Source organism: Prunus persica, chromosome G2 (assembly GCF_000346465.2).
Source record: "Prunus persica cultivar Lovell chromosome G2, Prunus_persica_NCBIv2, whole genome shotgun sequence".
In the NCBI taxonomy this organism is placed as follows: Eukaryota; Viridiplantae; Streptophyta; class Magnoliopsida; order Rosales; family Rosaceae; genus Prunus; species Prunus persica.
In genome coordinates this window covers 22,776,451-22,792,474 of record NC_034010.1, presented here as the reverse complement: position 1 = coordinate 22,792,474, position 16,024 = coordinate 22,776,451, and the positions used below count along the sequence as shown (strand labels likewise).

The 16,024-nt window shown below is 35.6% G+C and overlaps 2 protein-coding genes across 5 annotated transcripts; one reads left to right on the top strand and one right to left on the bottom strand.

Moving 5' to 3' along the window:
* LOC18787492 (mitochondrial inner membrane protein OXA1-like) lies at nt 593-5,744 on the top strand. Of its 3 annotated transcripts, none has more exons than XM_020557006.1 (10): nt 593-729; nt 1,389-1,880; nt 2,099-2,189; nt 2,828-2,875; nt 3,138-3,196; nt 3,738-3,813; nt 3,937-4,068; nt 4,273-4,380; nt 4,467-4,521; nt 5,129-5,744. In XM_020557006.1, the coding sequence occupies exons 2-10, from the start codon at nt 1,408-1,410 to the stop codon at nt 5,380-5,382; spliced, it is 1,296 nt and encodes a 431-aa protein (XP_020412595.1). In that variant the 5' UTR covers nt 593-729; nt 1,389-1,407; the 3' UTR covers nt 5,383-5,744. The 3 variants fall into 3 exon arrangements, with proteins under 3 accessions (XP_020412595.1, XP_020412596.1, XP_007218039.1); XM_020557007.1 differs by having other exon boundaries at nt 1,372-1,880; XM_007217977.2 differs by having other exon boundaries at nt 594-729; nt 1,392-1,880.
* On the bottom strand, nt 5,898-10,506 carry LOC18786317 (cyclic nucleotide-gated ion channel 1). Of its 2 annotated transcripts, none has more exons than XM_020557005.1 (9): nt 10,258-10,506; nt 9,841-9,924; nt 9,130-9,703; nt 8,333-8,542; nt 7,940-8,241; nt 7,703-7,814; nt 7,200-7,436; nt 6,721-7,115; nt 5,898-6,444 (listed from the first exon to the last, which is right to left on the bottom strand). In XM_020557005.1, exons 2-9 carry the CDS (start codon nt 9,867-9,869, stop codon nt 6,138-6,140), a joined length of 2,166 nt encoding a protein of 721 aa, XP_020412594.1. In that variant the 5' UTR covers nt 9,870-9,924; nt 10,258-10,506; the 3' UTR covers nt 5,898-6,137. The 2 variants fall into 2 exon arrangements, with proteins under 2 accessions (XP_020412594.1, XP_020412593.1); XM_020557004.1 differs by lacking the exon at nt 5,898-6,444 and having other exon boundaries at nt 6,524-7,115; nt 9,130-9,267; nt 9,439-9,703; nt 10,258-10,503.

Here is a 16,024-nt window from a genome sequence, read left to right as displayed (position 1 = left end):
TCCCTCCAATTGATAAAAACACTGACTGCTCAAAGTAATACATACACACTCCAATGCTAGAGTCACCCGAATTTTCTGACCACATTAGCTCATGACTTAGTAGTTGGTGCTCACTTATTACATCAATTATCACGATCAATAGTTAATTAACACATCAACTGTCATATAATATGATCAGAAAATAAATATGTTCATGTAGCATTACTTTACACACTTCTCTTTTTCAAGGTGCTGACCATCGTTTTTTTGGCCATGCAGGGTTGGAATGTTTTATCATGGAGAGTGACTTTGTTCATTCCAACTGGGTTTGCCATTGCCACAGCAAGAGATTTATTTATAATTAATGTGACAAGTATAAAATCAATTGTTCACACATAATTATATTATCAGAGCCATTAGTGAATAATACCACTGAGAACAATCTAGTAATTATGGAATTATATATAATCCTTGTTTTATTTTCCTTTCAAATTGTTAAAATTTTTGCTTTCAAAGCAATCCTCTACATCTGGTACAGTGGGACTTGCTACGCATAAATACGACATAACGTTTACAAGCGCTTAAATTTTAACGACATGCAGTATAAATCACGTTGTCTCTCTCTTCTTCTTTTTTTCATTTTTTTTTATCATACCTACTGTGTTCGAAATTTATGAAAATGACGCGTTCTGCTGCTAATGAAGTTTCTGTCTCTTCGCGTCGAGAAGAGAACTAAGAAAATTCAGAAAGGTAATTACTTCCAATGGTTCTCTTTCTGTTTGGTTAATTTATGTTTGGCTCTTAAGAAAATACAGTGCAACGACGTAAACTTTTATAATTTGTTGATGGTAACTCATCGTGTAAAGCCCATCTGGGTTCTTCAAAGTTAAGCACCAACCAAATGTTTGATAGTTTAATTCATAACTTTGAGCCCTCTGTTTTGGGTTCTTTTCATTGGGTGCTTAGCTAATTATATGTGTGTGTGTGTGTGTGTGTGTGTGTGTCTATGGAACTTTAACTTAGCCAATCCTGAAAGGCCTTGATCCCAACTTATCAAACATTTCTGTGGAATCCATGAAAATGCGTTGTGAGAGGTTCTTTGAGTTGATTGAGAAAAAAAAGTGAGAAATTGGAAAATAGTATGACTTTTGGATCCTACTAGATTTCAGCAGTGAAGACCAAGAAATATTACTGAAGAAAGTACAACTCAGTACAAGTTCAAACAACTTGAAATTTGGGGTTGCAATATTTCTTTCTTTTCTCCTTTGTGTTACATTTCTTGTAAGCCAAGTGGGTATGAATATAACACCTCAAAGTAGAAAGTGTTAGGATCGTGTTGTCTTGCTTTTTTCTTGTTCTATATTGCATATGTAATCTCTTTATAATGTTTAGATATCTGCTTCTTTTAGCAGAAGTTAGCTAGCAGAAATGGCTTGTAGACGTAGTGTCTCCACCACAGTGACCTTTGGTACCAGACGTTTCCACCCTGCATTTAGTCACATTCTTCATGATAACAATGAGGATACTAAATCACATGCACCGAATTCAAGTTTGCCTCCACCTGTGATCAAGAGTACTTTGCCACGTGGCTCTTACAACTCGACACTTGGATTTTGTTTTGGTTCTCGATGTAGAGAGAGGACAGGCTCATCATTGTCTTGGAAAATGGGGCTTGGCTCCTTTCATTGTAGGTATATGTCAACCATAATTGATGATGGGTCTGATAAGATTAATGACATTGGCTATTTTGCCGAGGTTATTACGGATAAGACGGTGGAAGTGGTAACCTCCCAAGCCCCCGCTGCGAGTGAAGTGGCTGCTGCTGCAGCAGATTCTTTCTTCCCAGTTGCTGCCCTGCAGTATTTGATCGATGGCGTGCATTCTTTTACTGGATGTAATTGGTAAATGAAATGATTTTAGAGAGAATTCTCTTACTTTTGACAGTTTTGTTTATTTTTCCTTTTTTATATGATTTTAATATTTTTTGGTAAGTTGAAGGAAAGGTAATAGTGAAACAATTATGTAATGCTGCTTAAGTAGAAGTACAGAGCTTATGGTTACAAATTTTATCTTAAAGCTATTTTGGTTTCTCCTTGAAAGTGATTAATTGTTTTTCCAGGTGGGCCTCAATAGCTTTAACAACTATTCTGATTCGAGGGGCTACAATTCCACTTCTCATTAATCAACTCAGGGCTACTACACAACTTAATGTTAGTTTTCATTCCCTTAAGCTCAATGGATTTGTGTGTGTGTGCACATGTGAATCTGTTATTGAAAACTATAAATTATCAATTAATTTCCTGGATGTGTCAGTTTAAAGTTTGATGAACATAAAAGGTTGTATTAGATACTCCAGAAAGATTTCTTGCAGTTGGAATCACTATATTTTTAATGACCATAACTGTGATAACGAGCCCTTGTCCAGAGGTTGTATGTTTCCTGGGCTCTCTCTCTCTGTCCCTCTCTCTCACTCTCTGGGTGGATACTTTATTTCAGCTGTTTAATAACCTGATTCTATGATCGTTCGTTAATCCTTTTGACTATATGAAAGAAACAACATTCCTTGATTGTTTGTGCAAGCGGTACTCTTTTAAATGTGATGGTGGCATGATTCATATTTTTGTGAGTTGAAGTATGCTTTGAATCACTTATATGACACGCCCCAGCAATTTGGGGGTTGGGGGGAGAGGGGGTTAGGGGCAGGTAGTATGTTTCAATACATTTGTGAATATTGATGTAATTTTACTATTTTTGATGTTTTTATTCAGTTTCTTACATTGTTTAGAAGAAGAGAGCATTCAATTAGTATCTGACTGTGTTTATTTTAATTTTTTCTATTGCGATACAGTTAATGAGGCCCCATTTAGAGGAGTTAAAACAACAGATGCAAGATATGGTATGAATTTCTTTCTTCTTTTTTTTTTTTTTTTTTTTTTTTCTCTTTTGTTTGGGGTGGGGGCAGTAGCCGGAGGGGAATCATGATAATCTAGTATGCTGAGATACTCATCAAAAGCCACCATGGTCTCTTTGCTTCTTTTGGCCAGCATCTTATATTGTCTATCTCAGAATCAACTTTAATTTCCTCATATGATATAGTGTGCATCATAAAGTTATCAGAAAGCTTCATTTTCTTCATTTTGATACAATATATTTGTTAGGCAATGGATCCGAATGTTTTGCAAGAAGGACAGAAACGAATGAAGGCATTGTTCAAGGAGTAAGTAATTTTTCACTGTCTGATGGAATCACATCTGATGATTAGCTATTTTCCTTTTATAGATGTAATCTTGTCAGATACATACAATTCTTTCTTCCACTGCGATACATAAATGTGTTTCTATGAAGATAACCAATTAAAAAGTTAAGACGACTTTTTTTTTTTTTTTTTTTTTTTTTTGGTGGTCCGAATTGCAAAAAAGTTCTTAGTAATGGTTGGTTTGCCAACAAAATGAAAGAAAGATAGAAAAAAGAGGACTACGATTTGATTTAATTAAAATAATGACGATTAGAGGGGACCTAAATCTAAAGCCAGAAAGTCTACTTCCTGAATTTTCCTGTGGTAGCTGTCTCACATGAGGGTTCGACAACCGTTGTGCCTGTACATTTAGTGTAGTTGAATTCTCACTGTTTTCAGATTAAAGGAGTACACACACATTGTATCCTTTTATTTTTTCTATTTCTGTCATTGTTTCTCATGCAGCCATCTTATATGTGCATGTGCATGCATTTGACGCTTTGAAACTGCACGGTTTTTCCAGATATGGAGTCAATCCACTTTCTCAATTGCAACCGCTATTCATTCAAGGTCCAATCTTCATCAGTTTTTTCTTAGCTGTAAGATATGAGAGCCCCTCAGTTTTACAGTATCTTGTTGAAACTATTCATTTGATATTTGATTATTTTCATGACTTTCCAAATTTCAAGTTGTGTTTCATTTTCTGACTCTTGTAAATGCAGGTTAGAAACATGGCTGAGAAGGTTCCTTCTTTTCAAAGTGGTGGAGCTCTTTGGTTTACTGATCTCACTACTCCAGATAGCTTGCTCATCCTTCCAGTTCTGACATCATTGACATTCTTGATTACAGTAGAGGTAGGATTTTTGTTACTTATTTAGCTTGCATATATGGTATTTAATTTCTCTTGGGTTTTTAATTAAGAGAGAGTTTTTTATTTTATTTTTTATTTTGATTGATTGTGGGTGGATATTTCTATCAGATGCTTTTTACCTTGTTGTCTTATTGCTATGATGCTTTCCAAAGAGTGAGCAGTTATGTGATTTCTGCTGTTTCCTTAGTGCAACATGCAGGAGGGTCTTGAAGGGAATCCCATTGCCCAAACTATGAAAAACTATTCTAGAATCCTTGCAGCCATTTCAGTTCCTGTAATGATGGGTTTCCCCAAGGTTTGTGAATTTGCTGAATTTAATGTATAGGAGTAGGTATGTCCAGGATCTTTTATATTGCTTTGTTGAATCCCATGTCTTTGCAGGCACTGTTCTGTTATTGGCTCACCTCCAACCTGTTCTCCCTTACATATGGATTAGGTGAGTCCTTCCTGCAAATCATGAACTTCTTTTTGTATTTAATGTTTTGTAACCCTACTTTGAATTGAAATGAGGGATTTGTTTGCTTTGATCAGATGCTTAAATGCAATTCAGTGTATCATTAGAACTTTTGGTGGTTTTCCTTGGATCTAGTTGACAATGTTGCCCTTAAGAATCAAGCCTGTGCACATGCAGATGACAGCCTGAGCCTTTTACCATTCACTAGAGTGACCCCTTAGGTTTTCTTTTTCTTCCTGTCAAGTAAGAAAGTTAAATTGAAAGTGCTAATGGGGTAATTTAGTACACAAGCCATATACATTGGACCCCTAACTAACAGCATAGTGTTTTATTATTAAACTGCGCCATCTCCTTTGCAAAATGGAAGTAGATGGGGATCAGGCAAAGTACAGGATGGGTGGCCTGAGCCCACATCGTCAGCACTAAAATCACCTTGCTTGGAATATGTTAGAAAGATTGTAACCTAACCCATTAGATGAACCATTTCCATTTTAACAAAATTTGGGGGTTCTAGTCAGCTCTGGAGCTTGTTTGAGCATATCTTGTTTCCCGTGTATTTACGCTGACAGACTGTATTGCATTCCTGCAGTAATTAGGCTCCCAGAGGTGAAGACTTTCCTTGGTCTTCCAGAAATCCCTATGCCACCTCCTGCTCCATCACAACCTCAATCCTTTTTGTCTTCAGCAATAGAACAGGACACTACCGTTGAATCAGGACCTCCGTTACCCACCAAGCCATCAAAGATTGCTGACAGAAGAATATCACGGACTTCAATTCTCAAGCAGAGACTTAAAAGTCTGGAAAATCAAATCAAGGAAAGAAATAAACAAAAGAAGATGTGAAAGTACTGCTCCAACTAAGTTTATAGTGCACCGGATGATGGAAAGTTTTTTGCTAGACGGCTATGAATCAGTTAACAGTGGAATCCCTTTTGGGAGAAGACACTCTGAGGTAGAAGTAAATTATGATCTGTTTTAAGCTTGGTTTTATGCATCCTTTCCCTTGATGCTGTAGAGTACAACTATTCAACTATCTCACACAGAGTGAATCGCACATGAGTTTTACAAGATTACAAGTCTTATGGGCAATTTTTGGAAATAAAATTTGGAGAGCTCTAAAAGGCGCGTATCTTTTATATACCTTATGAGTTATATTGATGTTCTTTTATATACCTTTTGTGACTAGTAAAAGCTAAAAATTATATTAGCAACCGAGAGGTTGATGTTAAGGGAGCTGAGCTTGCATCTGATCGAGTTGAATGACCGACTTCAGCAGCAAAGAGATGTTTTTGACTTGAAGGGAATATTGGCAGAAAATTTCCGCTTGATTCCGTGTTATAAAATAATATATTTTTTTATACATAGAAAACTATCTGTTATGAATGTCATATCACACATGAAGGTTGGCTCATAAAACAAATGAACTCTCAATGGATCAAAAAGGAGAAATTGAGAAAAAAGCCAAGTTAGATAGAGTCTACAGAAGGAGGGAAGTTACACCAAGTTGCCAATATTTTACTATACACAGAAACCTCCAAGGATAAACTTGTATCTGGAAAGCAAAACTTAGACGCTAATCACTTCATAACAATGTACTACTAGTCATGACGCTCTGCGGTAAAATCAGGCTCAGCGGGCTTCTGAGGCAGCAGTGGCAGCAATGTTGGTGAAGGTCTAGTGTCGCGCTTACCCTTCTGTCTCAAGTTTCGTAGTGCATTGGCTGCAAACTTTGATGCATATACAGTGGCAAGTAGGCTTGGTGAGCTTCCAGCTTCTCTTGTCAAAGCATCTTGCAGCCTGTCTTCTGCTTCACGTAAAGACTTCTCATGCTTTCTCTTGCAGTGACGGCGCCAAGCTGCTTGTATGAAACAGGCTGACCATGTCCTCCACTGCAGGGAGTAAAACCTGAAAAGTAGACATTATGGCATGAGAAAACTACATACTGAAATCAAAAAAATCAAGAAGAACGGTAATCGCATTCCAAATATAATACTTCGCTTTTGCATAACATAGCATGCTTGTTCTGTTGCATATTTGAAGACAAAGCAATGTTATGAGGTATTTTGCTTAAAAATCAAATGAAGGTGGAAATATGAATCTTTCTGTAACTTTTCTCCTTTTTTGGGTTCATATTAGTTGTCCATGATGAAAAAGGAAAAAGCATGGTTATTTGAGCCTTGCCTGAAAGTGTGCTGGAGCTGCTTGCTGTGTAGGCGCCGAAACTGGGAGGCAACAAACTTCAAATCATCAGCCATGAGAGCAAAGGCTTCAACTTCTGTTTTAGCTTCCACTGTCCTAGTTGAGATGGGAAGATTGGTAGAGGAGTTTGGATCCAAGGCCCATGTAAGAAGCTCTTCTCCACAAAAGTCACCAGCCTTAAGATCAGCAGTGTTGAAGAAGCCAGTTCTTCCACCATTGGTAGTCATGGTTGCTAAATATCCACGCATGATGAATAGCATCTCATCAACTGGATCGCCTTCTCGAGTGATAACGCTCTTGTCTGTGTAAAGAACTGGCTTGAGACGATCACACAGGGCGTCCATCAGTTGTTCATCCATTTTCTCAAACATAGGCACCTGAGATAATTAAGTGAGCTGATGAACACAACTGCTAATAGTTGGAGAGAAAATGATGCATAAATTATTAGTGAAAGCACTCACTCTATTGAGAAGAGCCAAGCAAAGATGGCGCTTTATGTCCTTCCGCAGGTCTTTGGGAAGGTTACGAACTAGAGTCTCTTCATCAACACCTCTTGTTTCCTGCCATTTATACTGATCATAGCATCTAATCCTTTCCCTCAAGTTCTCGGGGAGCATTCGGTGTGACATCCACTGTTCTGCATCTCGCCTTTTCACTCTCATTTCTTCAACTCTCACAGTTGTGGACTGCAGAAATTTCTATAACATCACAAGAAACAAGGTTAGAATGTTAGGCTTTAGCTCATTCAATCCAAGAAGAAAGTACATCAACTAAGAACACTGCTAGCGCTAAGAGATTTGATTTAAGACAGATATCGATGTGTTAATTTCATGTGCTCAATCCGTAGTCTAATTTTTGGCCAGGATGCCATGCATAAGAACAAAGCTGCGTACATCTTTAGTGTTACCCCATAATGCTTACAACATATATAGGTTATCAAGAAAATGACGGCATCAAATATTACCTGCATATTGCCAATGAGCAATGAAAATAGCACCAATCCAAAGATAGATATGAACACGGCAAAGACTATCTCCCAAACAAAAGTGCTTGTTTTGAGGTTTTGACCAAGAGAACTGCAAAACCAGAACAAGTTAAAAACGGTTACATGTATGTACATGAAACCTTAAGAAAATTTTAACCGCTAAACTCAGCATGCTAACTGATTAAGAATAAATTTAAAAAGTTTATGATCACAAACCTAAGGTTGCGCAGACCCCACCAGAAGCAGTATAAAAATTTCTTTGGAAAATCTCTGGTCTCTAGCACACCAGACTGCAGAGCATCAGTAAATATTCCAAAGTTGAACACCGTTGAATTTTTTATTTGATCAGGGTCAATAAAAGGGCAAGAAGCTTTTTTTATTTTAATCCAGCTAGAGTCAGCTTTATACTTAGGATCACAGTACAGGACTTTCTTACAACCATCATCCCCATGACACTGCTTACGCCAGCAGCTATACTCTCGTTCCACGGAGAACAAGTACCAAAAGGCTCCAACTACCTGGTATGACACATTCCTTATCAGATCAGAAATCCCACATTATTTCTTGGAGATTGTTGAGGATTCAAAAACTATCAAATCAAAGACTTACGTGACTGGCTAGCATGTAGAGCAAAAGATTGTAAGCAGCTCCAGCCCATGCTGTTTCAGTCAGGAAGCCTGAAGTTCTTGTTACTTCTTCGTATAATGGATAGATCCGCCAAAGCCTTGGCCCATATTGGGCAACAATTACAAACAGCAACAAGTGCTTTGTGACGCGGGAACTGGACGTGATATTGGGATTATAAAAAAAAACAACCACCTGAACAAATTAAGCAGAACAAAATCGCCGGTATTGTGAATTATGGACATAAGCTACAACCAGAGATATGGTTAATAAAGTCACTCTGTTCTAATAATAAAACCATGTAAAAACTTTAAAAACCTTTCAGATATTAAACAAAGAATTCAGTTTTCTGCAATTGATAATGATTGGACATTCTGTAAAAAGCCTGCAAATTCAACCTCCTGGCTATACACACAATTACACACAGTGTTTTTTCTCCAGTAAAAGAACCAAAGGAAAGGTATTGAAGTGGAATGCATTACATTAGAAAGCATATTCTGAGTTCTACTGAGGATACAAGGAGACAGGTTGGGAAGAAAGCCTATTCTTATTTTGTATTAGCATAAAACATGAATGCCATAATAGCGTATTTGATTGAAAGAACGTTTTCTGAGAATATCTTTATCAATATAACTCAAGCAAGTAAAAAAAGGGGGAGTCTGACAAGCAAAAGAAAAGTTAAAAGAATGGTTTGCAATAAAAGGTTAGGGGAACATAATCTGAACCTTCCATAATGTCATGAACATAAATCTTTCTTATGAAATAAAGGGAAGGGCAGCTACCTGTGGCAGAGGAAAAACAGCTAGAATGTCAATGATGAAGTATGAGGACAAGTATCTTTTTGCAATGGCCACAGGATCGTCAATTAGCTCACCCCTTCCGAATACTCGAGAAGAGGGGGCAATAAAACCAGTGCGAAACTGAAAGATGATATGAAGTATGTGAAAGACATCGATGAAGGAACGAAGAACACAAGTAATGATCAGCAACCTTTTGTCCACACCCACGCACTTATTTTCCCCATCGACCACTGCAGTATAAAGAAACAACGGGTCCACGGACACAGCTATAACACAAGTGATCACAAATATCTTGTTCCAGTTCTGAAGAAATGACCCCTGAGGGTCAAGAATTTTCCTCCTAGAGCCTGACTCCCTTGCTGACCAGTTACCTACAGAAGTGGAACTTAGTGGTTTTTTCAAGCTTCTAATCCGATCAGAACCTCTCTCTAATCCTCTCTGAAGACCCCTAAAAACTGCATGCACAGATGGTCTAGCTCTTCTTGGATTTAGTCCATGACCAGTGGAAGCTTCGTGCTCAGAGCTTACAGATCGATCCGAATGCCAATCTTCAAACCTGGATAAAACAACAAACGCAACACGAAGTCACATGAATTTGTAACATCACAGAGGTGCACAAACAATTGTATAAAATAAGATTAGATACTTAACAACATTGGTCTTTATTGGTACTCAAGACTTGGACAAACTAACCTTACAAACTTATGCCCCACGGAATTCATATTTTGGTATCCGGATTTGGTTCTTTTACTGCTTGAACGAGCTGATATCCAGGCCCTGCAAGAACCCAACTCTTATATTGAAATTTTCTTCACTAGAAACTAGAAGAGGCAGACAATGATAGACTTAATCAGAAGAGCATTAGTGATTAAAACAACAGCTTTCAATGAAAGTTTCAATATGAAAAGCCAGTCAATGTTTCGATACTTGCTGACCAGTTACCAAAATAGGAGAAAGACAATGATGAACATAGCAATTGAAAATAAGTCATAAATCATTCTAAATAGCATCAAACATGAAAATAGAAACAATCACCCCTTACACAAGTTAACTTTCTTTTTGGTTGCTGAGATAAACAAAAACTCAACAGTTATGTGCTTTATGTTGTACCTTATATTCCTACAGCATGAAAAGCTGAAAACCCATGTCAAAAAAAGCAAGACTGCTGCATCAAATCAAACCCAACTAGATGAAGTTTCTTTCATTTATCAGATTCTAGACTTTTTCTTTTCTCAGGCCTCAAACAGAAACCCAAAACCAGAGAGAACCTGAAGAAATTAGAACAACAACAAGATGAAGAGCTTGTAGAGAAATTTCGTTCTGACAATCAAGAGATGTTTCGCAGAGAGAATCAATAAATGGCAGTTAATATTGTGTGAGTTTCAAAGAGAGAGAGATAATAAATAGGGAGGGAAACAGGGTACAAAAGGACCCCACAGATAGAGTCCACGCTTGAGTCTTCTCAAGTCAAGCCCAACGAAACCCCAGAGAAATTGATGATGGTTAAGCTATTTTATTTTCCATGATTTTACTATATAATATATACTGGTGGCCCTGTGGCTGTGGCCCTGTGGCTGTGTAGCCTAAATGTGGAAATCATATAAATGAAGGTTAAAATTAGTTTTTTTTTTAATAGAGTTTTTCTATTTAAACTTGGTACTTCTCTTTGTTAACTTAATATTCTAAGTTCACCTTAATTTCTAATTCAAATTTTCACAATTTCTAAGAAAACCCATTGTCTTCTCAAATTACCCCTAAATACATACCCAATAGAAAAAGAAAAAAAAACTCATCAATCTCATACCCCACACCCCGCTATCTTGCCCCTCAGTGGCGAGTGCCTGATCGAATTGATCGGGTCATGTAGGAACAAGGTTCAAGTCTACCGGTCTGTCACTATTCTAAGTTTATCTCAACCTCATATTATTTAAAGTGATAAAAACACAATTATCAAATGTGTAGCAGCATTGAGAATGAACTATGAGGTTTTGTGAAGAGAAGATGAGAGTGTAGTAGGTTTTTTGGATTGAAAGAGGAGTAATATAGTAATAGGGTGTAGATGAGTTTGTGTTTTTCTAAAACTTAATATGAAGAGTGATGGGGTGTATGTATAGATGTATTAGGGTTAAGTATTAAGTTGAATGACTTTTTTATCTTTTTACACTATAATAAAACTTAAATATTTAATAATTTTAAATATTAAAGTGAACAAAGAAAAATATTGAGTTTAAATAAAAAACCTCTTTTTGTATCATGTCACAGTCTACTTTGGTTGCACCAAGATTTTATGTTTTAACATTTTTCGATTTTGGGAAGAAAAAAAAAGCCCAGTTATATAGGAGGAGTTAAAAGACTTGGTCAAATCAAGTGACATATTTTCATATAAAAATTTCCCCATAAGATGACCAATATTTTAATTTTGAAATGTCAACCTATACTTGAACCGAGTGATGCATTCGAGTTCCAAAGCTGAGTTGAACTCTCACCTAACTCGTCCAACTCACTAAGATTTGCACCCTTTTTATTATTTTTTCATAGTAAATACTGGATTTGATGTTCTTCAGCCTTAATTAATTAAAGCGACATTTTTTGTTAGTGGCATTTAAATAAAATTATTCATTTTAAAAAATAAAATAAAAAACTGTAGAAAAATGACCTCTCATCTGCATGTACATTGACGATTGGCACTTTTCCAAGAACAACAATAATTGGTTGTGTTTCAATCAAGGAGGGACCCTTTTGCTCAATAGTCCAACCATCCACAATCCCATCGTTTTCACAACGACATCGTTGTCTGTTGCAGTTCTCAAGTTCTTCTCTTCCATCAAAGTCTCACAATCTAAACTTTATTAGATGATTTGTGCTCAATGTTTCACCTATTTGAACTAAAAGGGAATGTTAGTAATTTTCTCTTCAACATTCACTTTTGGACCTTCTTTTTTTTTTTTCATGACATGTGTCATTTCCTATACACTTAAAATAATGACATTAATAATCTCATTATTAAAATATTTTATTTTCCAAATACAGATTCTCTCAAAATCCTAAACTCTCTCTGAAGGTCTGCAGCCGCTGCCCCCAGAGGGGGTGGGTGGCTTCCCCATCTTCCATCTTTCTCTCTTCATATCCCTTTCTCATGTCCTAGTTTTCTTCCCATCTCCTATTCTCTTCCCATATTTGTCTGGATTTTGGGTTCTTTTGCCCAGATCTATTTAAATCTTGTCTTTTGTTTGTTTGTTTGTGTGTTTGTGTGTTTGTGTATTTTCTGTTATAGGTCCTTGGTGATTTTTGGTGTTCTTGGATGTGTCTTACTGTCATTGGGATGATTGCGGTGTGGTGTTGTCGACCCAGCTTTTCTCTTTGATTTTCGTTGTGTTTTTTAAGCAAGTACTGCAATTCACCGTAGACACCATAATTTTGTTGCAGCTTTTGGTCCACGCATATGGAATTTGCTCCAATTCAGTGTTTGGAGTTGGAAAAGTGATTGTTGCTGGTTTGTGTGGGATCGGGTTTTGCCTGTGCAAAATAAGAGGTTTAGCCATGTTAGTGCTACGAGTCTCTTTGGTTTGCTAGAGAGGAAGTGGTGCAGTGTCCTTGTTTCTGTGTTGATTTTAATCTAATAATTCTCGAAAACTAAATAGGAGTTTGCTGATATACGTATTTAGTGTTCGACTTTACGATGCGGATTTGCCGTTACTGCCGTTGCGCGGTAGATCTGTATTGTAGGTCTGAGTACATATGCTTCTTGTATGCCAAATTGGAGTTTTTAGGTTTTTCTGGCATGCGTAATTATCTCCAGATCAAACCAATTTATTTTTGTGTTTGGTCACTGGAGATGTTGTACTCATATTTGGCATTGTGACTATTCTGTACTTTTTTCTGTGTTATCAATAAAATTACTATCGCTTTTAATCAAAAAAATAATAATGACATTAATACATCAAACAAACCACCTTTTGTTTTCCAAGTTTACCCTTATTAAATGTATTGTCCTTCAATTTATCAAATTTTTCTTACAACTCTCTTACCATATGTAAAAATTTAAAAATTCTGTTTTTTTATTATAAAGAAAATGTCTATTTTTTAGAGGAAAAACTTTTTTTTTTGTTATAAAAAAAACACAATGACCTTAAAAAAATCCACAAAAGATATATCCTTTTTTTATACAGACAAAAGACGTCCTTATAAGGAAGTCTATTTTAAAAGGAAGTTCATTGATTGTATTTTCAAACCATTAATTCGGTAAGTCTGATTATTGATTTTTTTAAAAACCATTAATTAGGTAAGTCTTATTTGTTGGAGTTTTTCAAAAAAGAAAAAAAAAATTAATGTTTTTTCTTATTTAATTTTTTAACAAGGTGATAAGAAAGTTGTAACAAATTTGGATAATAAATTTAAGGAAACATTAAAATCAATACAAAAAATAAGGCAAATTTGGAAACAATTGTTATCTTATATGATGTATTAATTACATTGTTTGTAGTGTAAGGAAAGTGACACATGTCATGAGGAAAAGGGAGAAAGTCCAAAAAAGAAGGTTGGAGAGAATGTTGCTAGCATTCCCTCTACTTTCTTCCCCTCCGTGAATGGGAGTCTTGTGGGATTTACATGAAGTGGTAGGGATGACTATATTTTAATCAATAACACGACATCACATTGGCTAATCACATTGTTAGGAACATTCATCATTGCTGAGTTAGATTAGTGATGAGCTGGCATAATCAGTTTGTTAATTGATTAGTTAAGAAATTAGTTTCTAACTGAATTGGTTAATGAGAGCTTACAACTATATTAGGCAATTATTGTAGCAAGAATGAGTTGTTGAGAATATTGTACTGTTTCGATAATTCAATAAATAATACTTGTTACTCGGTGTAATTCTAGGGTTAAGGTTGAAAAGGGTTTAACACACATAATCATATGTGACAACTGTTAAAGGTCTTATATAGTTCTGCTAGTAACTTTCTCTCCGAGGAGGGGCCTTGTGTCTGATTAGGTAGTTGGTAAGGCAAAGCTAACTAAGGTAATTAGGAAGATCAACCACACTAACTGAGACACAGCCTATACTCCTATCGAAGGGAGTAGTGGGAAATTCTCCTCAATGGGAGAAAGCCCGACAGAGCAATGCCGCGTGGAGGTAGAAGAGGCAATGAAAGCATCGACTTTCTTTGTGCTAGCAGTCGCGGTAAAACAGAGGGTGCAAGCATTATTTGTATGATCAAGCTTAAAACTGTAGGTGGCTAGTATAGTCCATTTGCTACTAAAGTTATTTGCAAATTGACACATTATCTACCACATGATGTGGTATAGTCCTCTAGTCTTTCTCCAATGAGTTTTAACACCCACGCACACGTTCCCCTAACCAAAAAAGGAGCCATTCATTGGTATTGAAGTCTTCCTCTAGTCTTCATTGATTGATTGGTAAAAGTCTTTCTCAAAGTCACCCACTTTTGACCCACTCCTCAAAACAAAGAAGGAGGACATGTATTTTACTTTTTCATTTATGAGCACATGTATATCTTTTTCTGATAGGTCTACCTTTAGAATTTTTTTCGTCATTTAATATGAAAATTACATAAAGAAAGAGCGGAAATTTCATACATTATTTCATTGACTAATCTATCTTCCTCTAGAATTTTCTAAGTAATTTAATATGAAAATTACAAAAAGAAAGAGCATAAATTTCATACATTATTTCATTGACTAATCTGTCTTCCTCTATAATTTTCTTCGTCGTTTAATATGAAAATTACATAAAGAAAGAGTGAAAATTCCATTCATTATTTCATTGACTAATTTATCTTCCTCTAGAATTTTTTTCATCATTTAATATGAAAATTACATAACAAAAGAATGAAAATTCCATACATTATTTCATTGACCAATCTGTCTTCCTTTTTGTTTGTTCCCCTAATACATGATAGGAACTCATACACATCAATAAGTTTAGACATAATAGAAAATTGACAGACCAGTTAAGAAAAGGCAGTGTGCATGTGAAGAAGTGAGAAATGTAAAAATTTCTACATGAGAAAGAACTAACTGTTAGCATTTGTTTCATTGAATGATAGGGAATGCATGTAACCTTCTCCGTTTTCCTCATGACATGTGTCACTTCCCATACACTAAAAATAATGACATTAATACATCAAACAAACCACCTTTTGTTTTCCAAGTTTACCCTTATTAAATGTATTGTCCTTCAATTCATACAAATTTTTTTTTTTACCACTCTCTTACCATAGGTAAAAAATTCTGTTTTTAGAGGAAAAACGTTTTTTTTTTTTTTTTGTAAAAAAAAAAAACACAATAATGACCTTAAAAAAATCCACAAAAGATATATCCTTTTTTTTTTTTTTTTTGGGTATACAAACAAAAGATGTCCTTCTAAGGAAGTTTGTTTTAAAAGGAAGTTCATTGATTGCATTTTCAAACCATTAATTCGGTAAGTCTAATTATTGATTTTTTTAAAAAACCATTAATTAGGTAAGTGTTATTTGTTGGAGTCTTTCAAAAAAAAATAAAAAAATGTTTTTTCTTATTTAATTTTTTAACAAGGTGATAAGAAAGTTGTAACAAATTTGGATAATAAATTTAAGGAAACATTAAAATCAATACAAAAAATAAGGGCAAATTTGGAAACATATGTTATCTTATTTGATGCATTAATTACATTGTTCTTAGTGTAAGGAAAGTGACACATGTCATAAGAAAAAGGGAGAAGGTCTAAAAGAGAAAGTTGCTAACTTGCTAGCATTAAGGAATATTCAACTTACTCTACATGCAGTGCACCACATGTCATTTATATATCTTTTTTTGATATTTTTGATTCATTAATTTCCTCACCGTGAAGTTCACTGAATGAGATTTTGACGTC